The sequence below is a fragment of the Quercus lobata genome, chromosome 7 (genome assembly GCF_001633185.2).
Source record: "Quercus lobata isolate SW786 chromosome 7, ValleyOak3.0 Primary Assembly, whole genome shotgun sequence".
In the NCBI taxonomy this organism is placed as follows: Eukaryota; Viridiplantae; Streptophyta; class Magnoliopsida; order Fagales; family Fagaceae; genus Quercus; species Quercus lobata.
The window spans coordinates 18,969,802-18,982,532 of NC_044910.1; the positions used below are offsets into that span (position 1 = coordinate 18,969,802).

The following is a 12,731-nucleotide window of genomic DNA, read 5'->3' on the forward strand; positions in this document are numbered from 1 at the left end:
AGGGCTCAATCCTGTTTCTTTTTCCACTTCCCTTACAAAAACTTTCAATGTAAAGAAAAAGAAGAAAAGGAAATCAGAAGCGAAAGGGGATGATTAAAAGTGCCAATCATACTCCTTTTGGATTTTTAAGTTTCACCTGTATCTTGTCCTAAAGATTTAAGCTTCAATACTAGATCGTTCGAAACTCTAAAGGTTAAAAAAATATAAAAATAAAATAAAAAACCCCAAAAAACAAAAAAAGAAGGGAGAAATGAAGTCTAGTGGCAAAAAAAAGAAAGAAAGAAACATTCTGCCACAGTTTTAATTCTTTTTAACTTTAAAGTAATGTAACAATTGCAAAATTTACAACGATAGTTAAAGCTTCTTGATGAAATCGAATTAAAGAGAATAATCATTCCCAGCGAGAATGATGTTGTCATTGTAAAAGAATATAACAAATACAAAAATATTGAAATACATAACTACACTCACACATCACACATTCTCTACACCAAGCCGGCGACCCAACTTAAATTCCAATGCGGCACCCCCACCCCCAAAAAAAAAAAAAAAAAAAAAAAACTATCCCAATACCTTAATTGGTGATAGAGCAACATGGCAATGCATTCATTATCAAAATCCAACTACTGTCTTCAACACCAAGTCCCTGGTTTAAGCTGCAATTGGAGGTTCCTGCATTTAAGGGAGGGAAGGGTCTAGATGAACTAGCAGGTAACAAAGTCTAAATGCTTGGACTTTTATGATTCATGAATGGAATAAGTAAATAAAAAAAGAATGCAATGAAATAGAATTCAACTAACTTCTTTGGATGTTTAAAAATAAATAAATAAATAAATAAAAAGAAAAGAAGAAGAAGAAGTTAGTACTCATGTTTAGGAATACCATGAGAAGGAACAGAAAATAATTGTTTGATAACAAGAAGTTATTTGTTATATTACTATTAAAAGTATAGCGCTCATTTTGTGCTAGCCAACAAGACTCAGTTACAAAAACTGAGGTATACAAAAAATAATGAAGTACGACTAGGAAAATTGAGGCAAACAATAATAATTGGGTAGTATAGGAAATTTGTAACTATAAACAGCCGTTATGGACATTTCGATCAGAGTTTTTATTAAACTCCATTCAATTCCTCCCAATTTTGGGGAATGAAAAATTGGGCTTTGGAGCGAAAAGGAGTGAGAATTTTCTGTCCTATCATTCTATTTTCTGTCCTATCATTCTATTCGCTCCTAAATAAACTTCCAAAGAAAGAAACAATTTTTCTATTTCCCTCCTACTTAACCTCCAAAACAAGGGAATGGAAGGAATATACTAAAAAGATTCTTTCCATTACATTCCTTTCCACCCTCTCCCTCCACCCCTAAAGGAGAGGAGAAAACAAGCACTAGGACTATATACTATTTTATAGGACATAGGAACAAATGTCTTGTTTAAAAGATACATAATATGCCTAACATGATAATCAAAAAGTTTCCAAAGATTGCAATTGATTTACAATTAAATTTATAGGCACCATTTTTCTGAAATTTCTTAAACACTGGATACAAAAAGGTGACGGTGATATCTTTCAAGTCAAACATACAGGACACCATGATTTCATGGCCCTATGAGGTAAGGTTAAATCCATGCCTGTAACATAATTTCATTTTCACTTACTATTCCATTAATCACTTATCATAATTAAGCAAATATAGAAAGGCATAAGAATCTACCTTTGTGGTCAAGTTTGACACCGCCAAATGGAACTTCTCTCTCGTTTTTGTACCTGCAACATGCCCTGCCTTTGCCACCTTACTAAAAGCACCATTGAACCAGGCTGCTCCGGCAGTAACATACCTATCCAGCACCAAAAAATAGTTCATGACTAAAGTTATTTTCATTCTATTATCATAATTAGAAATGAGTTTGCAAGAAAATGGAAATACTCAAAAAGTCGTGCCTGAGACTTTTTCATACTATCATAAATACTTTTTTTCTCTCATTCAAAAGCATGCATGAGACTTTACATGGTTCCTAAGTTATAAAAGAAAGAATAAATCATCCTCTTTCTTTTTTTTATTACCTTCCTCATAAAGGTAGCAGGTTGAATCCATTCAATTTCTACGAAGGAGTACTAATCCTTAACTTTTTGAGGAATTCTTTATTAGTGGTTGTGAATAGATTTTCTCAATCTTTTTGACCTTTGGTTCCATAGGGGCAACTAGCAAGTCAGAAAGACTGAGAAATAGAACTATGCTTTGCACTGATGTTTCAAACCCAACTATAAATATCTATTTTCTTTCTGTTTTTCTTTTTTTTCCTTTTTTTTTTTTTTCCAAGTGAAAAATCAATACTGGAACAAAACTAACTACTCATAAAGCTAGTCCAAATACACTGAAGGAGAAGAAACTGCACAAAGTTAATATATATTCATGATACTTGGAAGCCAGAACTTGAATGAATTAGAGAATGCAACTTAATGAGCTCAAACAAATAAAAAGCATTGTTTGCTACGCAACTTCAGGGAAAAGTCTTTCTTTTGAAGAAAAAGGAAGACATTTGTAAACTCATGCAATCAAAGAAGATGCTTTAGGAGTTTAGAAGGAAACTTCTTTAAAGAATATTACAGCATCTTTCTTCCAAGCTATCTAGGGAATGCTGGATCTATGACATGAGTTACACTAACATAATTGACTGACATGTATGGACTTGTTCTTTCACTAGCATTATTAATGGAAATTATGTAAATGGCAGCCATAGCAAGTGTGATGCAATAATATGCTTGCCCCCTCTCTTTATCAGCAAGCTAATAGCTTAAATTGCTAGAACTGCCGGAAATTGCAACCCAGAACATAAATGATATTTATTTGAAGAGTTAGATTTATACCTGCTTGTTTTAACAGCTGATCCCGTGTCATTCAATCTCCTCTCTGCTGCAAATATTGCAGCCATCGTTTTATCTGACACATGAAGCTTTTGATCGACGGACTTGACTTTTTCATTGACCACAGAGATCCCAACTGTTAATTTCTCTGTAAGCCTAACTCTCCTGTCAAAGGAAACAACCTTCTCTGATGCACTAGCTGTCAACCGATGCTTCTCATCAAATGCTTTAGCCTTGTTCATGGCATCTTGTCCAATAGCTGATCCTTTTGCTAGCATACTTGCAACTACATCCTGTGCTCTATTCACATACATTCTTCCATTGTTTGGAAGGTTAGAGCTGTCCTGCTAACAGACAAAGATCACCCTAAGCCCTTCAATCCCAAGAGAATAATTATAGGTAGCAAATGACTAGAGAATGGTTTTTTTTTTTTTTTTTTTTTTTTAAGTAAACGACTATTGACTAGAGAATAGTTTAAGGTTTCAAAAGCATTCAATCCTAAATCATTACAGGAGCCACTATGGCAGTCATATCTAATACTTCCAAAAACCTGACACAGTGCATAGGGTCCATCAATATCCATGCTAATAAATTATATTTATTATATATTTCTAACAAAAAAAGTTAGAAATTCTTCAAAAAAGAAAAAGAGAGAAAGTATTGAAGGGAAGAGTTAGTAAGGCACAAATATGGTCACATCACATTTAAAAAAAAAATTGGCATCACTCAAATTTGAAATTTGGGTTAATAAAAAAATAAATAGAAATGAGAAGAAATAGTAAGAGAGAAAAAAAGATAGTTTAAGGGGATCTTTCTTCCAAGCAATGGACTTAGTAAAAGCCAAGGTGGCCAATTTAGCCTCAGCATTCTGTTGATTGACACTATCCAACTGAGAAGTGTTGCACCCCCTTGAAATAGGTGCATGTGCAGCAAATCAACAGTGGATTAAAAACCGTGAGTGAACTCTTAACATTGCAGTGGAGGAAAAATTGAAGGTGAACTCTTGACATTGGAGATTGATTAGCACTATTACTACTGCAAGTGAGATGCGACATTATTCCGTACCTCAACAGTTGAAGCATTTTCAGCAGGAGTAACACACAAGGCATCGTCCACCAGCCTTACTTCCTGCACGAATTGCGCTAAATGAATATAAAATTTAGGACAGAAAAGTAATTGGAAAAACTTGTCAATGAATTTACCTGTGTCTCACGTTTTGCTACATAGTTGTCAGCTTGAGTTATACTCACAATCTGGTCCACTATTGTTGCTCCCTGAAACACAAAATACAAAATTTTCACTCAGCCAGATATATGCTAAATTTGTGCATACGGGTTGTCCTAAACAATTAATAAAGCCTTAAAGCAAGCAATACTTATTTAGGAATTGGATCGCAAAACAAAGAGTAACAATAGCTCCAAATTTGAAATTATGATGAATAGCAATAGAACTTAACATTTGATGTCATAATTTTAAATCACTTTATTTAATTTAATTTTCAGAATGAGATAAGAATAGGGGGGTGTTATGGGTATAAGTTAGGGGCAAAGTAGTAATATCAAGGGGGAGCTATTATCTAATCCTAAGAAATATCGTCATCTGATTAGTAAACTAAATTATCTCACAATTACTTGCCCAGAAATATCATTTGTAGTTGGTGTTTTGAGCCAGTATATGAAAAATCCTCATCTTCCACATTTGGGAGGCAGTTATTCGAATTGTAAGGTATCTTAAAGCACATCTAGGCCGTGGTCTTTTGTATAAAGCTAACGGTCACATACGGGTAGAAGCCTATATTGATGCTGATTGGACAGGATCACCTTCATATAGAAAATCCACTACTGGGTATTGCACCTTTTTGGGAGGAAACTTAATTACTTGGAAAAGTAAGAAATAGACTATTGTTGCCAGATCTAGTGCAAAGGCTGAGAATAGAGCAAAGACACACACATCATGTGAGCTTATGTGGGTTAAACATTTACTTGAGGAATTAAAATTTGTTGTGAAGGTGCCTATGACCATGCATTGTGATAATCTATTCACATTGCCTCCAATCCTATGTTCCATGAGCGAATCAAGCATATAGAAGTAGATTGTCATATTCATCGGGAGAAAGTAGAAGATAGTGTAATTGCTACTCCATATGTTTCTACGAGTCCAAATTGCTGATATTTTTACCAAAGCCTTATGTAAGGGTTTGGGTTTATTATGTAACAAGCTAGGATTGTATGATATATACTCTCCAACTTAAGGGGGAGTGTTATGGGTATAAGTTAGGGGCAAAAGTAAAATCATTGTACTTATTCTTTTATATATAAATAATATTTTATGTGTTAGGGTTAAGTTAACAAACCAACACTCATTTCCCTCACAACAGGGGGGGAAATAATATTCTAGATGAAAATTTAGGATAATAGCAGTAGGAAGTACAAAGAGTGGAATTCAATTCCTAGAGAACAAAAATGCCTATTTCACTACCTTGAATCAAACATCCATAAAGAGAGAAATTTTGGGAAATGCTATTCACACAATTGGACAGTGTGATGTATAATAAATAACAACAATCTTTCTTTAAAATTGATTAAAATCAAATTTTAACTACTGCTTATTTGACAAAAAGCTAAGTTTCTTAGGACCAACTATCTTAGCTTTGGTTCACATACACACACAACAAACCACAAAAGTAGAGGATGATGCAGGACACAGACAAATGACAACAACAAACAAGGAACTAAGATGACAATGAGGAGGATGAATGGAAAACTCAAAGCCGGTGCGGCATTGGCAGGGATTTTTCCATATGGGGGGATGTACTACCCTTAATTTCATATTTCATTTTCAGATTGTTTCTTTTTCTTTTACCAGTTGACTTCCATTTGAAGATCTATTTTTATTATAATTGAGGAGGTTACATTGCATTTATTGTTGATTGTAATCTGGGGCCTATGTAGAAGGCAGACATTATGGAGGCAATGTATTTTGGAATAAGGATATTTTCTTGATTTGAGTTAAGCTTGGTGGTGATGACAAGCGCCCTTTAGGTGTTGAAGCATAGGGATTTTGTTGACCAGCACCCTTTAGGTGTTGAAGCATAGGGGTTTTGTTGACCAGCACCCTTTAGGTGTTGAAGCATAGGGATTTTCTGTTCTGTTTCTTATTCTTGTTACCAAGAAACACGTCCTACACCAAAAGCTTATTTCAATTCTCTGCATGTAATCTGGCATAATGAGTTACAAGCTTCTCCCAGAATCATAGCTTATGTCCATCGAAAACTACTGCTTATGTATCACTGCTTTTAAAAGAATTGCCATCAACAATTACAATAAAAGGAAATTTATGACAAATAACTTGGTTAGCAGCTTGGCTAAATACCCTAATCTAGAAGCAAAATCATTTCAACAATTAAAATGATTCTTTTTTTTTATAGGAACAATTAAAATGATTCTCCTAAATAGTAAATACAACTGGTTTGTGAAAGACGTGCATCTGGGAACAGATAATAAAGGTCCTGCCTTCCAAAAAATTCCTCCCAACAAATACTTAAAGAGAGAGTAAAATAGGAGGTGGCATAACCCTAGGGGAAAACAACTCGGGGGTGGTCCAAAATCAAAAAATAGTATCTGAGGGCAGTGTTTCTCAGAAAAGAAAAAGGCGTTCCTGGAGCAGATTCTATCTCTTTTAAAGCTTCTTAATACCATCCAACAAAAGATAGCAAGTGCTGAGTTCTAACTATGAATCTCAGGGGGAATACGACAACCAAGCATGGCAAATACCCTTCGTGCTCATTTCATTGCACAAATAATATTTTTCACAAGCTCATTGTAACAGGAAAAACAGAAAACAAAAAAATTAAAAAATTAAAAGTTGTGCAAATTCTGCACCAAACCCATCGGATAGTGACACACTGACACTCACTACTAACAGTTAAAAACTTAAAATAATGAAAAGCATGAAGCGTATTAGAGAAATTGTCCACACATTGTAACAATATCACCCCAAACAAAACTTAGGTCTAAATTATTAATACCAACTCCAAACAAAGATATGAATATGTACCAGACAGAAATACATGAAAATTTTTGGATGGAATCCATAGTCATTATAGGTAATTTTAAACTATACATGGTACATAACATCCAATAATGACACAAAACTAATTTATTCAAAAAAAAATCGTGCACATTTAATGATTCCATTTAAACTAATTATAGGTATCATTTGGTTTGCAAAATTTGTCTTAAAGTATATACACACAAAATCTGAAAGTAAAAAAAAGCACTGATCGTAACAAATCCAAAGTCTTAGTAATGAACAAAGCAGGTACACCCAATCTAAACTCTAAATTCAATTAGAACTAAATTTTTCAAAACAAAACAAGTAAGACATTGAGGAAAATAAAGAAGACAATAAAAGCAATGAGTTGTGTAGTTAGACAGTGCATACCGATAACAATAATGCGATTTCAAGGGCTTTAGGGTCTTTGAATGTCACAAATGCTGTCTTTGATTGCTTCCCGGAGGACTCACTGCACCCAAAAACCCAAAAAAAAAAAAAAAAAAAAAGCAACCCAAATTATTTATATTGCACACATTTCTTTTTCTTTTTTCTAAACAGCCAAAAATAGTAACAGATGTATAAATTTGGAATAGTTTAGTTGTTCCTTCTTCTTCTAAAAATAAATAAATAAATAAATAATAAAAACGAAATACCGTTGGATCTCAATGTGTTCGATTTCTCCGGAAAATGAAAAGAATTCGTGAATCTCTCTCTCACCAGCTAGATCTGAAAGATGCTTCACTTGAACCGTTCTCGTCTGATTTTTTTTATAAACGAGAGAATTAAAATAAATATATATTTTTTAAATAAATAAATAAAATTGAAATTACGAGCATAACATAACCGACCTGCATTGGCGATCACAGTGTGTGTGTGAAGAAGCTCTGTTGTTGTTGTTGCTGATTGATGCTGCTACTCTGCCAAAGGGAGACAGGTGGAACAGGTTGGAGGTGAGTTTTGACAACTTGGACCAGAGAGAGATAGAGAGAGTGTGTGTAATGTGTATGTGTATGTGGGGGGAAGGGAATGTCAAATGTTTTTGTACTACTCTTCTTTTTTTCCTTTTTTTTTTTTTTGGTGAAAAACTTTTGTAGTAGTACTCCTTAATGTTTGGTAAATGGTGACTTCGATTTAATTTTAAATGCCCCCAGCTTCCTAAATTAAATTCCCCGGTTTATCTAAAAGTTTTAAAGTTTAACATTTACATCTGAATTTGCATACTAATTGTTATTTTACCATCTAAAATGTTACGTTTAAGTATATGACTTAAACGAGAAATGCTAAATTCACATCATAAAAAAAAAAATACATTTCAAAATTTTGGCTAAAAAATACAGAAACAAAGAAAGAACTATAATATGTTTATATTTTAACAATTCGTCATAAAAATTTAGAAATATTAGTCATGTAATATTTTGGAGATAAATACATTAATTCAACCTATTACAATCATATAGAAAATTCTCTAAATTTTAATTTGAAATAATCTATTTGATAAAGAAAATTATTTCAATAATAATAAATAAATCAATGATAACACTAATTTCCATCAAGGAAATAATAATAGAATTACGTATCTATTCGAAGATTCAAAATAAATGGTCTTTACCTAAATGAAAATAATATAATAATCTTATTTAAATATTTGCTATCGGTTTATTTAGTTGAACCCACTAACTATTTGTTTCTTGAATATATTAATTCTGATTTTAATAAAACTTTTACTATTCATTCCATCAATATAAAACTTACTAACAAATTACAAGTAATTAAATACATTGTACAATAATAAATTTCATAAGAAGGGATATAAATATAATAATAATAGATAATAAAAGAGATTCAAGGGCAAACGGTAAAAGAGTGGAAGACATATTGCACCATGAAATTATCACTTAATGAAATTATCACATAACGTGAGTTAATAAGATAATTTTTTCAAAAACTTTTTTAACCTTTCTAATTTTTTTATCCATCAACTTTTACAGTTTTACTTTTATCTCTCAAATATCATAACACACCACCCTACATATAATATAAAATGAAAAATGTCAACGGATACCTTTAGGATAATGGTTAACAATTTATTTTAATTAAATTTTTATGGAAAAAAAATTAATGTTTTGATAGCTTTTTTTTTCCTCATATATTGAAGTAAGCTTAAATCTAGGCCCCTTTGGTAGAGGAGTTTGAATAACGTTATTTAAAATGATGTGAAAAATATGGTTTAAAAAATGTTGTGAAAAACACGTATTTATAGTATTTATAGTATTCATAAAGCAAAAAAATGTGTTTGACACCATATTTCAAATAACATATTTTAGTGTTAGAAAAATAATTGTGTGTTTGGTATGTGTGTATTTATTTTTTAAAAAGCAGACAACGGGTACAAATTTAAATTTATTATATCAAGAGAGAAGACAAGTGTCTGGAGCTTCTGAGGCCTTCTTTTTCCTTTTTTGCCACTGAAGCTTCTCATTCCTTCATGAGTAGCAACTAAGGCAAACAACGTAGATGAAGATCCGCAACTTTTTCCTTTACTTCGCATTCCTCATCTCCATCGACACAGACAACGATCTGCAACTAGGCTTCACTTTCCGTTGGATCTCGTTGATTCCTGTCAGCAGTCCATGACCCAACAACAACCAAGGGTTTGCTTGCCGCCAAAGCCAGGGGAAGAAGGTCCCACTTCACCACCGAAAACCCACGAGCTTGTTGCAAATCTAGGTTTGAAGAACACTTTGACCTTAGTTCTTAATGGGTTTTTGTAACAAGATTGTTGTTTTCCTTCTTTATACTTTTAATTGAAAAACTATGTCAATTTAGTGAAAGGTGTTTTGTGAGATACCCAGATGCTTTAAACCACTCCATGGGGAGAAACCACTGAGCCCCAGTGGATTCAACCTTTAAAAGATACCAATTTTAGGGTTATGGGATATGAAAATAGAGAAGAAGATTCGTATAAATAGATTATTTTGTTGTAAAACATGAAGATGAGAAAGTGGGAAGTAGATTGCTCAAGTATACAACCAGAATGTACTACTATTATTAAAAATAAGTTCACATATAGTAAGATCATTGTTCCTTAGCGAACTAGAATGTCACCCCACTAAACCATACAACCAATACAACAAAAAATGGTTCTAGTGATAATTAGCCTAATACTACGTAAGAATAGAAGCAGCAGTTGCAACCCCACAAAAAAAGGGCCTAAACTCACCCCCTTTCCTTAACCAAGTCCCCTACGTTAAACTACTTACTAAATCCATCCAGCCCCTTCTTCTATCCGACCTCAACATGATGAAAGCAACCTTACTATCAGGCTTATGGAGTTCGTTAAGGACCTTGAACATGGTGTAATCGTCAACATTTTCAATATTGTTAAGAATTGTGATGGCTTTGTCCATTGAGAACCTATCACCCACTGGTGCAGATTCAACAATTTCCTTTTGACTCTCGCTATCCTAATTACTATGCCTTTTCCTTGACATGTTTATGAACTCCATGATAACATCGGTCATATATTCAATGGAGCCTCCTTTCCTTTTATTCACTACTGAGGTCTTTGAGTAAGATGGCTGCTTTCCAGCATGCTTGCTACCTTGCCCCGCAATTGGGGTGGGTAGCTCCTCCACATCGTCTCCATTATTGGGTTCGACATTAATGTATACTCCATGCGTTAGGAAAGCGGCATCCCATTCTTGCTCTTCATCGCTGTTAGGGGCTGGTTGGGTGGAGGAAATTTGAAGAAATCCAGTTGCAATGCCTACATTGAACAACTGTCCTAGTAGGTCATAGTGATCTATCCCCTTTTTACGAAACTCTTTGCACTTAGGGTTGGCCTACCCAGATGTGGTATATATGAGATTATTCACATGGTATTTATTTATATGAATACTATGAATCAACGGCATGGAAATTATAAAGCAAACCTATAACACTCACCGTCGTTGTCTATGCCCAAGCCACGTCACTACCTATGATTGTGTTAGTGACAGAATCTCATCCCATTCCGGTTCAACTGATTAGCTGGGAAAAAACTTGGTGTCTTTGCTTTAACTTTTAATATTTCTGGCGTGATTGATCTTTGTGATAGGTTTTTCTGTCTCATCGATTGAACTCGTTTTAGACAACTATCCAAACCCTTTTTTTAAATTAGCCACTAGGCATGTTCTCTTTGGCTTCTTCTTCAACCAAAACATCTATGAAGTGCTTCTCAATGGGAGGAGGCCATAACTTCCAATCCTCAGCATCGGTTGATGCAGTCATCTAATAAAAGATACACACTTAACCAAGAAATATCCACTAACATGGATATTATGCAACACAGAGAATACATAATCTCCCAATAAATTCAAGGTTTCTGATTTCCTAAATTACTTTTATGATTTCTCATACTTGAACCTAATCCTCACCAATACTAGTAACTGCTGAATAGGAAAATGGTCCTTTGCATAGAAAAACTACCAAACATGTTGTAGCATTATGTATTAAGTTCAGATACAGCTAGAGCAACACATTTATCAATTAACTCAAACAAGTTATTACAAGTATATATAAAAAAGATTGTAGTGAAGACAAGTAACATACAACATGGGGGAAACAAAACAAAATTCACAATTATAAATGATTTATATGAAATCAAATATACACTTTAGACCTTTATAAATGATTTCTGAAAAGCCCATTTTCCTAAACCCTATTGTGCTTCAAAAAGCCCATTTTCAAAACCATACTTAGCTTTAGTTAGATGGGCATGGAGGAAATCATATCCAAAATCAAGAGCAAAAATCAATAGTAATTGTGAAGAAATGTGAACACCATGGATGAAGGATTGTTCAACAGCAACTAAGAATAAATGCAACAACAAAATTCAACATTGAAATTGAACTACAAAATTAAACTCTTACCGTAGGTGAAGGGACTGCATTGGAGGAGGATGAATATGGTGGAATGACTGAGGAGGAAGACGTTGTGTCTGCATACTCCATAATATACCGTGGCAATGGTAGATGCGCTGTGTAAGGGAGCTTAATTTGATTTGAGATAAGTCTGATACTTGTTTGAAAAAATCTTGCCCAAAATAGTGATTAAGGCATGGCTGGATTGGCTGAGTAAATACGGTGGCTAAGGAGATGAATCAAGCCGTATGAATTTCGGATTAATTTTGGTGAATTTGGGGTTTGGTAACTTTGATTTCGGATTTATGATAGCTTTCAGGTGGTCGTTGGAGATAAGTAATGAAGGACACGGGTGGGTGGGTGGGATTAATGAAGGGTTAGCTACTCAATGGTGATTGGATTGCCGTTGTGGAAGAGGGAGAAAAGAAGTGAGCTTCGGGAAGAATGAGAGGGTAGAGACTCAGAAAGGACAGATGGCGTGGGGGAGAAGAGACATTGAGGTGTAGTCACTTTAGGTGGGCCTAATGTATTTCAACCAAACGGTAACATGTTTGTGACAACATAACTCAAACACCATTTAAACAACACACCTTACCAAACATAGAACTTAGTGTAAGGCCCACGTGTTTCGGCATTTAAACTAAGGCTATCCACGGGTCAAGCTGGGTTGGTTTTGGACCCAACCTGAACTCGACCCATCAGCATCAGGTAGAGAGCGGAGAACTTGAAACCGATCGTCGGAAAAATTTGTCAAGTTGGTTTCGAGTGAGGGGTGAGCGTAGGTCAGTTCGGTCAGTCACCGGAATTTAAAAAAAAAAAAAAAAAAATTTAAAAAAGTCATTGAAATCTGAAGAGAAAAAAAAAAAAAAAAAAAAAAAAAGTCACTAGAATCTGGAAAATGTCGCCGA

The 12,731-nt window shown here is 34.0% G+C and overlaps 1 protein-coding gene across 2 annotated transcripts; it reads right to left on the minus strand.

The window, feature by feature from the left end:
* Window positions 1–349: 349 nt before the first annotated feature.
* On the minus strand, window positions 350–7,938 carry LOC115952663 (binding partner of ACD11 1). 2 transcript variants are annotated; one of them, XM_031069853.1, is made up of 8 exons: window positions 7,771–7,938; window positions 7,576–7,679; window positions 7,310–7,391; window positions 4,069–4,140; window positions 3,932–3,994; window positions 2,870–3,210; window positions 1,716–1,839; window positions 350–672 (listed from the first exon to the last, which is right to left on the minus strand). In XM_031069853.1, the coding sequence occupies exons 1-8, from the start codon at window positions 7,774–7,776 to the stop codon at window positions 652–654; spliced, it is 813 nt and encodes a 270-aa protein (XP_030925713.1). In that variant the 5' UTR covers window positions 7,777–7,938; the 3' UTR covers window positions 350–651. The 2 variants fall into 2 exon arrangements, with proteins under 2 accessions (XP_030925713.1, XP_030925712.1); XM_031069852.1 differs by having other exon boundaries at window positions 2,870–3,213.
* Between the last annotated feature and the right edge of the window lie 4,793 nt (window positions 7,939–12,731).